At 35.1% G+C, this 12,864-nt stretch overlaps 1 protein-coding gene across 2 annotated transcripts in view; it reads right to left on the bottom strand.

Annotated features, from left to right (window-relative positions):
- The window catches only part of DPYD (dihydropyrimidine dehydrogenase), a 335,213-nt gene that overhangs the window by 288,787 nt on the left and 33,562 nt on the right, over nucleotides 1-12,864 (bottom strand). For both annotated transcript variants that reach the window (XM_051624784.1, XM_051624785.1), the window contains exon 3: nucleotides 1,134-1,216. In XM_051624784.1, the coding sequence (XP_051480744.1) occupies nucleotides 1,134-1,216 (83 nt within the window). The remainder of the gene's footprint in view (nucleotides 1-1,133; nucleotides 1,217-12,864) is intronic.

Raw genomic sequence — 12,864 nt, 5'->3', positions numbered from 1 at the left:
TGAAATGTTCAGAAAGGAAAATACAATTTGGAGGCAATAAGAGAGGCTTCAAAAGAGGCAGGTTGCGTTTCAAGTCAGAATGCCTTTACAAACACTTATTCAAAGCAGTGCAGTGTACATGAGACAAGAACATCATGAACATAAACTGAGTTATACAAATGAAGTCATTCACACCCATCCATACACTTAGAGGGATTTTGAACACAAAGAAAATGAGTATAATTAATTTTCCAAGAAGATTCTGAATGGCTTTTTTGTCATTATTTTTATGGTGCTAGTGCAAGTCTGAGAATTTACTGTGGTATCAGGCAAGTGAAATGAAGCATGTTTGCATCATTATATTTTACTATCCTACTTTCAAAACCTTTAAAAGTACAGGTTCCTATAATTTTCTGATTCACAGATAACACTATAGTTAACATTTTCCTGATTATTCAGTGAGTTACTTTAGAAAATCTGTCTTTGACTCCACCACTTTTCAGCACAGTAATAATTCCCTTTTCTAGGTACTATCTCTAGCAAGTTTCTGTGGAGTCCTGTACCCAGATACTCTACAGTGCAAGTAAGGGTGACAGAAAATTTGTGTACTGATTAATTTTAACTTCGTCTAGTAAGCATCAAGTACAACAATAGGAGGATATTAAGCAAAATATACCCCCCTACAATATATAAAGGACCAGATAAATTTAAATGTTCCATTAGCAAAATGAAAATCATGTAAATCTGGTGATAAAATCAGAATACACAGGATCTACGTACATAAAAATCAAATCCAATTTAAAAGCAAACACAGGTTTGTTCAAACAGCACTGTACAATTGCCTTAACACTTACAGAATTTAGATGAACAATATTTTCATTCACTCACAGTTTAGTATAAATATAAAGCAAGGCACCCCTTAAGCATTTTAAATAACAAATTAAACATTTACGTTTTTTACTGTGCAGTCAGGCTTAACATTTATGCAGCTTCAAAACCAAAGTACAGCCTCAAGGGAAGCCTCTCCACTGACAAATTAATACCTTAGAGAATAGAGCTGAATGGTGGCAATGAACTCATTTGTTCCCCCAATAATGAAGAATGACTCTTTCTTTACCACATCTGTGACTGTTGCTATGGTGACCCAGACTTACCTCATTGCTTCTCGAAGTGCTCCTCGCTCACTAAGAGTCGTGTGCTTGATGTCATCAAAATTATTTTCTAGTTTCTCACAGTTCTGCAACAAACGGATAAATCCATGTAAGGTTCTTAAACAGTATATTGTACATGTATTAACATTATTCAACGTCAAGCAAACAAAATTGATTTGTATTATGTAACCTCAAATTATGCATTCTATTTTAATTACACAGGAGTCATTAAAAAGACATCGACAACTCAGAAACAAAGTAAACATGTATCTTATTATATGGTTGTCATAGAAATAATCTTATAAATGTTCCATAATTAAATTTATATAATTTTTATTTTACCCTTCTTTGAAAAAACAAAAACAAAAAAAACGCCAAAACAACCTTTATCAGTATGTGAGGACACAAAGCTACTATACACACAGATGAGAATAAAAACCTAAATGTGCATTTTAGAATTATAGTAGAAGTTAAAAACTCTGTCCCAATGAAATAGGCAGTGCTGCTGGAACAAACCGTCTCATTTAATTAATATTTAATTTCATTTTTAAAACATAACTGAAACTGAAATTATTGTTTATAGACAACTCAACCACTATTTTTTTTTTCCAGATTAGAGCTCACAAGTATTTCTAAAAGCAATACAAAGCCAACAATTTTGTGGCAATAAATGAAATAAAACTTTGCTATGTTCTTTTAAATATTATTAAATGCAAACTGAGTGTGAAATACCAACAAACAAGGATCCTCTGATCACCTGCATCATCCGTAGGATTTTTGTATTCTCTTTAGGCTTTATCAACCCAGGAGGCTTTTAGGTTACCCTGGCTTTCTACAGCACCTTTCTCCAATACCAAAACTTACCTCAGGGAGGCATAATTTTGCCACATGGGTGCAAAGAAACAAGTTGCAAGCCTAGCAGTTACTATTGCCAACAACCTTGGAGGCAGGATTGTCAGGCTCTTTATGCAGAAGTTTTAAAGAATATTTGTGCGCTACTATTTGCTAATATTGCTTTCATATTTTTTTAATACCTGAATTAACTTTCAAGTCTACATCTTAATGACAGTTATAATAAATACAAGAAAAGTTGTCTATTGTTATTTCATTTTGTGCATCAATTCTTTATTTTTACAATTACATTCAATTTGAGGCTAAAAAAGCATTACTGGAAATTAATTAATTAGATATTTGTAAATTGCCTAACAAGGTATTTTACCTTGTCAATTACCATTTAAACTATCATTATTTTAAAATAAAATTTTTTACTTCTTAATAAAAAGTTTCAAAGCTTTTAATGCAGGAAGAAAGAACAAAGCTGCCATTGGAACTTTGGCAATCTTTTCTCTCCCTTATAAAAAACTATGAGTGTTTTAAGTATGAGTAGTAAATCTTATCCCATGGTTAATCTGATATTTTTTTCTTTGTTTATATTACAACCAACTGTCCTTTGTACAGCAAAACCCTACTCAAAACCTCAAAGGGATTATGCTAGAAAGACAGGGAAGCTCTACAAGGAAGTGTTCCATTATTTAGATCCAGCATACATTAACCTTCAGCTACAAGCACATACAGGCAGGTCAGTCATTTAAAATACACAAAAGAAATCCAAACTGACAATACTAATTAATAAAGGATTCCATATTCATCAATACTAAACTGGAAGTATCTGTGCAAGCAAAATCAAACCTCCCATTCTCCAAGAAAACTGACCAAATGAAACACCATTTGGAATAACGCTCCAAGCACCAAAAGAGCAATGTTCATGTTCTAACAATCCTGTGTCACCAGCATCTCAGGACAAGTTCAGAAAAATCTGAGTATCATGCAGTTCATAAGATTTGTATCAAACACAACTAAATCTTCTCTATATCGTACAAGATAAAGTAACTGATTCTCTCCACGTGGAAAATGCTGAAAATAATAAGTTCATGGCATTTCTTCTTTGTCTACATAGACCATACTGCATTAACCAGCTGAAGGGCAACACGAGGTGCCCATATCTAAAGAAAATGCTGTGATCATGCAGGCTTACACACACATATATTCCATCTCAAAAATAAACCAAATGTGACAATGAATAGATAACGCAGACTAAAAAAAAATGTAATGAATGTTATAGACTTCAATAATAGATGTTGCACCAGTTTATTTGGCAAGAAGATGAACTTCTACCATTTCTGAGAATTGTTTCTGGACAGTATCTTTATCAGCTACTTATAACCAAATACTTCTCAGTCAATGTACAGCAGCTAGAGAGCGTATAATTTCACCATGGGGAAAAAAATAACTAAAAACTGAGCCAGATGCAAACTCCTGAAGGAGGATGACCTCATAGTACTGCGTCATCCGTTACTGCATACACACCAAATGGGAGAGTAAGCAAATATTGATCATATCCACTGCTTTCCAGTTAGAGTGGCAATCATCCAGAACAGTATGTTCCTGATCCTCTCAGAGAAAAGAAAAGAGGGTGTCTGAAATACCACCTAAGAGTATAGCTACAGGTGTATACATGCCCCTTCTTCAAGGGTCTGAGTACCAGCTTGCACACTACAGTTGTAGTGAAAGGATATCTGTTTATAAGAAAGGCTACCAATAAGAATGAAATTGTGAGCAGGAAAATACTGGAGTGTGTCTAGGAAATACTGAAACTTTGGTAGACCATGACCAAGGTGACCTATATGTTCTTAAGTATTAAATTAGGAGCAAAAATTGAGATCATTCTACTATCCATGTTAAAAAATAGATTAATAGCTATAAACAACTTGCACAGGTTAGTATGTTTTGGCCTGTGATACTTCAGAGACATAAGAATAATGAGTAATTAAATTCCCAGGTGTTTCATTTTGAGCAGTAGTTAAAGAAAAAATAAATACATGATCAATATATGAAAAAAATTGGTTTTGGTAGCTTACTGCCAAATGATTTTCTGTGGGTATAGATTAAACCTAGAAGTTTTAATTTTATGATTCACTATTGATATAGCATTCTATATGTTATCACTGCTGTCAGATCTATAGTGCTGTGCAATACTAAACTAAATATCACCTTTGAGAAGTTCAGGAGGAAAAATAAGTACAGGAATGTAATTATGGACATCACCATCATAAGTCAAACTGCCACTGCATGTCAAAAAGTCACAAAAGCCTAAACATTGTTCCCTAAAGGATTGTAGCATGGATAGTTTGAGGTTTTAAAATTAATCAAAAAGCAAGAGTGGGGAATGGATTTTATATATAAATAAATTACTTATTCATCATGTGAGATCTCAACTAAAACTACATGACAACTAGTTAAAAAGGAAGTTGTAGACTGGATATCCAGAAATGTCTGTGGCATCACACACAGCATATTTGTGCAACATCTAACCAGATGAAGAAGAAGAAAGATTAATCAACAAATTGAAAAACTTTTCCACCCATAACCACAAAAATATTACTTTTTTTCCTTCTGCAATTTATTCTTGTTAACAAAATAAACCACAATCTTTGGTAGCAAGGACTACATGCTCGTAATTCTGTAATTTCAGTTACTGTCAGTGATAACATTAACAATCACATGACAAACTCTATAATATTCCATCAGTCTGAGGGAAGTCAGCAGCTACCAGTCCAAAATACTTTTATCTCTTTGACACTGACATTTCTAAACATTGATCAGCTTAGCCTTCTTACGTATGCTTTTGGCTTGGATGGAAAAGCTCTCTTTGCTTGACTTAGTAATTTGAAAAGCAATTCTTGATTTGGCCTCTTGGGTCAAATGCAAAACTCTGCAGAAGTAGCTCAGAAACCAAAAAAGCAGTCTATTGCCTGGTATCACCACTGAGGATCTCCTTAAATCACAAAAACATTGCTGCCTCTGCTCTGTATGACAGGCTAAGAGTCAGAGTTTTGAGAAGACCCTAATTGAAACGCGCTCATTCTATGAGGCATTACCGATAAAAGAAGTGACCCCACTTCCATTAAAATCGACCTTAAATCTTCCATCCAGTCAAGTGAGAGTGGGATCACACTAAGCAGTATCCTGCTACTTTATCCCAAAACACTTCACCTAAGTCTTGGAAAAGTGTTAGTATTACAGATAATTTCTTACACACATTTTGAGATAGTTGAAAAATAAATGTTTTTAATCTGACAACAGTATAAGACCTATTCTAAGGCAGCCTGCAACACCGTTGAGCGCTCTCTTATCCTAGCTGATACACAGCCAAAGCAAAAGCCTTACTTAAAATACAGTCTCTTCAGTGAAATAAGTTTTTAGGTAAGATTGCTGAATTCGAGGAACTCACTGCTTCTTCATGGTTTTTAGGAATTTTTCTTAGAAAGCTGGAGCTTTTTCCAAACATTTTTGAGAAAGCACATCTCACATTTTTACTGTCAAATGTTCTCTGTGTATTAAACTTAAGGAATGTACACAGCAACTGAAGGATGGAAACAGCTCTCACCTGTTTGCTTTGTAGTTACTATTGCTAAGTAAATTATTTTTTCTCCCATATTCTCTTTTATAATCCAGGAAAAAGGTTCCTACAGAGTACATTGTGTCTTAATTTTCTAACATTTATGCAGCCAGACTTTAAAATGTGACTATTAAATGTATTTGTACCTTAATCTGAGTGCTTGAAAAGAGACAATCTGGTTCATATTCTGAAGGATGTAGTAGCTCCCTCAATTAGTTACCTTTAGGGAGGTAGGTTCCAGCAACAGGTGTTCAAAATGGTTTCAGACCTATAGAATATACTGTAACTACCTATGTCCTGTACAAATTCAGCAATAAAAGTCTAAAATTTTGGTCCTAAAATTCCTTAAAGAGTCAAGTCCCACACATCCTGTAAGGCTGACCACATTAGCTAGCTCTTTTGAAAACATTGGCCATAATGTAGAAGCAATCTCCTATAAAAAAACCTGACTTCTTTGGAGGACTATATAAAAAGCGTAGAATGCTTATTTCCATAATGATCTTCCTCTTAATATATAAAGTGTTCATACCAATAATCACTTGTTATTCTGGAAATGTGAATTATTTCATCTGCAGAAAACTTTAGAAATAACTAACTTGTGTTTTATAAACCTAAAGCAACATTATAATAGTAATCTAAACTGTAATGTATTGCTGCAAGGATAATTATTAAGGGAAAACACAGCTGACATTTTCTGATTTATGCACACAATCAGAGATGGAGTCCAAAGACTGTGACATAATTATCTTCATGCTAACAATTTTTGTAAATCTCTTGACAGAATTTTAGCTAATTTTAAAATGCCTTCTGAAGATTAGCACTTAAAACTGTTGGGGAAAATAGCACAATTTATTAGCAAGGGTATAATTGTAAACCTTCCAAATACTCATTGTGAATATCATTTAGACAGTAACTCCTGCTTTAGCAGCTGGTACATAAGACTTCAGTTTATGGAATCTTGAAACAACACAGAGTAGAATCTAATTAAACAGGATTACATGCCAAAGCAAAATTATTAAAAACAGACTAATAGACAATTGTTATGCATTTGGAATAGCACATCCACTTCTTTTGATGCGAACTTATGTAACACTGTGCTTTATTCCAATGAAACTGAAATATTCTTAGCAGATTTCTCTCTTGATTTGGAACAGACTGTCTTTCTACACTGAAAGAACACAAAAAGCAAATGGTTCCATTGATCTTCTCTCACAGACTTAAGCACCCATCTGCTATAGGTTAAAATGACTTACATATATTGCATTTATTCCAATGTTGGTGCTACAATTAAAGTTATTTAGTAGACAATAGCTGTGTTCAATAAAGGAAGCACCTTAAACTATCTTCATACTGAACAACTAAATTAAACCGATGCCATTTGCCAAAGGGTTTTATCTAAGAGCATTCTTAAAAACTAAGCAAGTAAAAAGGTTGTTTGATCCTAACTGTAAAATATTATGAACTATGTAATATCTACCTACTAAATTCCTACTTTCTTTTTGCTGAGACTCATTCTCAAGGAGTTCTTATTCCAAACAGGGGGAAAAGCAGCTTAAAACAGACATCTGACCACCTGTTCATGAAGGAAAAATAGGTTTGGGGTTTTTTTAATATGTACCTGTGCCTAATATCTGCAGAAAATATATTGAGCCCTCAGGTATTTACATAACATTTGGCAGCACGTCATTCATAATACGTGAACATTTGTTATAATGATTTTTTCATTATGTGATACAGTCACATTGACTATACAGGCTCTTTGAAAAATATATATATTAATATGTCAAAAATAGCAGACTTTCAACAGAAAACCAGCTTGAAATATTAGTAATCCTATTAAAAAAATCAATATAAAAATATTAAATAGAATTGTGAGTAGCTATAATCAATATATAATTAACATAAATATATTAATTTTCCTCTTTTTTTTTTTTTTAGAGGAATATCGTTCTTAAGGCACTTGGACTTTGAGTTTGCACATTCAAGCTCAAACACAAGTACCACATTTTCTCCAAAAAAAGGAGTATATTGCTAAAACAGGATGAATACCAGGAAACTTTGGTGTGTGAGATATTTTCTGAAACTGCAAGGGTGTCTTTTGTTATTAATTACCAGAAATATCACCAATGTAGCTGGGAATTCTGAAGTGGACGCAGACAATTTTGGAATTTTCTTTAGTTTTCCCAGTTTACAGTATGGTGTATTTAATCCTTACAGACAGGTAATTATATATAAATTAATTATTTATTAAGCATATGAAACACTTTAGTTTGCAATATTATCAGAACTGTGAAAGATACTCCAATCTGAGATGGCATTCTGCTGACTTCCTTTTCATGCTGTTCCACGCACATATTTCAATAACAGCCTTCATGTTCACAAAAGGGTATGGTATCTTGCTTGCCTTCAACCTGCTGCTGTCAGAGCAGATGCAGACACCACGTGTTTTGGCAATGGCTAACACATCAAACAGTAGTGACACAGGGAAGATGAGAAAATACAAAGAGTAGTAGACCAAGTGATTTAAAATTAAAGAATAAAAGCTACAAAAGATATGCAAAGCACAGAGTGATAGCTGGAAATAATAAAGGAGTAGAGAATGCAGGTGATGCCACTAGACAGGACACATTATAATGCTTCTCCTCTCATGACCCATCTTTAAAACACAGACAAAACTTCAAGGCCAAAAAGGAAGGAAAGCCTTTGCCTCCTCCACTTGTTTCCTTCTCTTCCTAGAACAAATGTTTAAATTGATCTGTTTATCAGTAGATGAATGGGAGGACTAGGCAACAAGTTATCGGTCCCTCTGCATCTGAAGGGACAATTAAGTCTGCTTCCCTGTGTGGGATAGGGCCCTACAGCAGGAAGAAAAACACATCTCTTAGAATATGACAAGCTAAATCTAGATACTATTTCTTTTTTAATGTGCCCTGTAGTGCTGCCTTTTTCTTATTGGGAGCCTGAGCACTGCATGAGTGCCTTCACGGAAGTTTAAGATTCTATCTGGGACCCATTCTTGGTGGTTGAATCCTCTGATTCTTCAGTACTCATAGTAAACATTTACAATTTAATTCTTTCAGGGCATGAAGTTTAAGTAAGGAGACAGGCTCTACATAGAATTTCTAAGTATATTATTTTCAATCAATAGTGAAAATAAAACTAAGAAAAAAAAACTATCCCCAGATGTTGTACTCCCTTCCCCTCCCAGTACTTTCCCATACCTCAACCTAGCTTGTTTTTCCCCTGGTATTCTTTACTATGCTTAGGTAAATATTCCCCTGACTCATTGAGATTAAATAAAATGAGAGTACATAGGTAAAGACTAGACTCATATTGAGAATTAACATTTACAGAGCTCATAACCTGGAAAAAAAGGAAGAATCTTTAAAATGCAGGTAGAACTGTACTCCTAAGGAACAGATTGTTCTTGACCTTCAACAAAGAGCATAAGAAAAAACATAACTAAAACTCTTGCTTTTTTTAGAAGCCAAATGACCAAGAATTTAAGGAATTAACCCCACATTTCTGAGAGTACCAACTTGCAGGATCTCACTTATTTTTCATGCACAGCTCACTAATTATTAAAGAGCTTTTAAAAGTTAAAGTTACAATAAAACGCTTAAGCGCCATCCTGAAACAATACAGTCCAGCCCTCTGTAGAGAAATAAAAGCAAATTACATATGATGGCACGCTCAGCAATAAAAAGCTGGGGGAAGAAGAAGGAAGAGGGACATTAAGGCTTAATGGCATTTTGTGTTCCCAAGTAACTGTCACAAGTGAAAGAGCTGTTTTTCTGGAGATGGCTGAGCACCTGCCTGCCTCTAGGAAGTAGTGAATGGATTCGTTGTGCTGCTTTGCTTGCATGCATGACTTTTGCTTTATCTGTCTGCCTTTGCCTCAACCCATGAGTTTTCACACTTATCCTTCCTGTTCTCTCCCCCATCCCACTGACCAGTGAAAATGAGTAAGTAACTGTGTTGTATTTAGTTTCCAGCTGGAGTTAAACCACAACAGCAAAGTCCTACCAAGGTCCTTCTCTCCTAATCTTACAGATCATGTCTTTCTATTGACAGAAACACATGCACCAGCTAAACCACATTCCATGTACTTACTAATCGTGTACTCCTAATTCTCTACAATATCTAAAAGACTGACATAAAATAGCCTTTAAGACCCCTGGAAAGAGCCTAAAAAATGCTAAATACAAGGCCAGCAGCCCCAAGAAAGTAGCGATAGTACCAAAGAACTAGACTCATGTACAGAGAACAGAGTAGGATCTATGACTTCTGGGCTACAAGCAGCCCTATGTTTCTGCCTGCAAGAAGGGTGGGAAAAATTCCATCCTCTGCTTGACTTAGTAGAAGAGAACAATGACAGCTCTGCATGAAAAAATACTTCAGTGCCTGTGAATGACAACTTTTCTTGCCCTAAAAATATGTGGTTATATGTCACTATGCTCACTGGCCAAGTCCTCACATAAACTAGCATCCTTCCTCTAAATTTTCCTTACAAAAAACTGAATTGATTCCATGAAAAGTAAAATTAAGATCCCATCCTCTGACTTGGTGAATTAGCAAGAATAGAGCTTACGCACTTCTAGTCTAGATTACTGTGTTATCTGAATATCAGTATTTCAGCATAACAGATGACTTAGATAGCAATGAAGCAAATTTCCTCATGTGACAGTTGAGAGTATTTACCAAAGGCAAAGCCAAATATGAAATTGAGACTAGATTTCCCAGAGGAATAACTGGAAATATTAAGTTTGCTTGAGAACCATCTACCCAAGTAAAAGCAATAAATTAGGAAAGAAGGCTGCAGCCAGTAGAGCACAAACTGTTCTGTATCAAGACCCTGGTGCAGTTGTGTTACATGCTGCCACTTTTTATCAGCTTTTCCATCCCTATCATCCCTCATGAAAACCTGAGGAATTATTTGACTTAAAATAATCTAAACCTCATTCATAAATTATGAGCACCATATGCAAACACCAATAAAATATTACTTCAGCTTTTGTATTTTAAACTACATGTTGACTCTGAAGTAATTGTAGATGATAGCAGGATATGTCATGAGAAGACGCAAGTGAGTTGACAATTCACATATGTCTGGGGGGAAAAAAACTAGGCTGCAATTTCTCCACTATTTCCATTTTCTTTAAGATTCAAAAGACATGTCTTTATACTGAGATGTTCTGGAAAGCCAAGTATTTGAATACATTTTATATTAATCACCATCTAAAATGGCTGAATCAAAGGAAAACTTACTGTATTTTCCTTTTATTCTTCATGGTATTTTGAAAAAAAAACCAACAACATAGTGACAAAGACTACTACATTTAAATACATTCTTTACAGGGTCCACATACGCTAAGTGACCTCAGAATCTAACAATTACAAAAATAACTAAATAAACACCAAACCAACCAACCAAACAAAAATCATTAAACTAAAAAACATGTATAAGAATGCACAAAGAACCACTAAATTGGTTCACTGGAAGCCAAATCTGTTCAACAGTCTACATAATTATGTATCTTTAAATATCTTGGATTGAGCCAAGTTAGTCAAAATGAAAGCTTACACCCATTGTTAAGGAGGTTCGAAGTGAAGTCGGGCCGGGGGGGGAATGAGACAATAAAGTAGGACAGCACAAACACTGCTGTTATAAAATATTTTCTCCTCTCGAAAAATATTTGGAGAATCAGAGGTATGAGACTGTTACAATGGCTGCAGATCCTACAATGTTACCACCATCTGTTGTGTCATCTAGTTGTAGACACACAGACGTAATCAAAACTGAGGGAAAAGTGTTCAAAGAAAAGTATAATTTTATTTGAATAAGATACCATGCATTTTTCATGAGCTTGAGAATCTCCCAATTCAAATTTATAGGAATGGTATTGGATTATTTTACATGAACAGGAACTTTCCTATACACAGAAGTGGAGAGGGTTTATATGTAGCTACATTTGTAAGCAGGCATTCATAAGTTCTTTACACAGTAAACATTAGAAAAAGCTTTAGGAGAATGCTGCTGTAACACTGTTTATTCATGTGCAGCTTGAAAACAACAGCCAGCATAAACATAGCCTCAGGCCTCAGATCCACTTACAACCTTAGAGAGAAGAGCATGTCACAACACAATACCTGTGGCATTATGCACTCTTCTAGTTCTAGGTTTCATTTTCTGTCTTCTTTGTAAGGTTTTTACTCCTTTCAAAGCTTTCATTTCTCCACCTGAATATCTTTCTTCTCCCAAAACCTGGTGGCCTGCCTTCAGACAGTTCTGACTGCTGTGTTCTCCTTCTTACTAATCCCTTAAAAATTGCTGTGTTCAAGCTGAGATGAGCAACACAAGCATGTCCCAGATTACTAGGCAAGCACCTTCCCAGCAATTCCCAAGCACATATGGAGCCAACATCCACCAGAAGTGTGATGCAAGGCCCCTTGGTACAAGCTAGGCTTAGCACGCTTTGGAGAAGTCTAGTTCAGGTCCCACAAACAGGGCTCCTCGAAACATTTGGGCTCGGTAACACAGTTCCTGAGATAATTAATGGGGTCTCGCAGAAGGGCTAGCTCTGTCACAACACTTTCCTCACACAGTTGTGCTACTCTCTAATCTAGAAGTGGCTCCAGGTACTGCAAGTGAAGGACTTTCAGTTTCCAGAACGCTACACAGGACAGACTTGCTCACACTTACATGTTTAACTTGGAGAGTATGAACAACCCACTACCTCCTTGTACTCAGAGCTTAACCTTGTACCCTTAATATAATCATCCACATTTTATACTAAAACACAATAACCTAGTTTTGAAAGTGCTGTTTTCAAACATACATAATTAATATTTTGTAAACACTGAAAATGTTACTTTAAATTATTTTCCCTCTCTGGAAAACATACTGGATTTCTTAATCAGTCCCCAGCTTCAAAGTGTCACTACTACTATTGCACATGTGCAAAAAGAGCTATGGAAAGGAGCAGGTTGGATGCAAAAAAAAAAATCATTACACTTGTAATACGATTACCAAATTTCTCCTTTTCCTTCTCAAAGCCATTTTTATCTCTGATTTTTAATTCTTATTCTTATGCAGCAGCTTCCATGTTTCCCTGGTGTATACATTATTTGAGCTTTCAATTTTTAATTTTCTTCAGTAGTGCCCTATCTTTCCTTTTCTGGTTTGATTTTTTTTTTTTCCTTCATTACTTGGGATTTTTCCTCTCCTGTTCTATTTCCCTATACTTGTTTACTTTTTTCCCCTAGTCCTTACTA

Source organism: Apus apus, chromosome 7 (assembly GCF_020740795.1).
Source record: "Apus apus isolate bApuApu2 chromosome 7, bApuApu2.pri.cur, whole genome shotgun sequence".
NCBI lineage: Eukaryota > Metazoa > Chordata > Aves > Apodiformes > Apodidae > Apus > Apus apus.
This window is presented reverse-complemented; position numbering and strand designations above follow the sequence as displayed.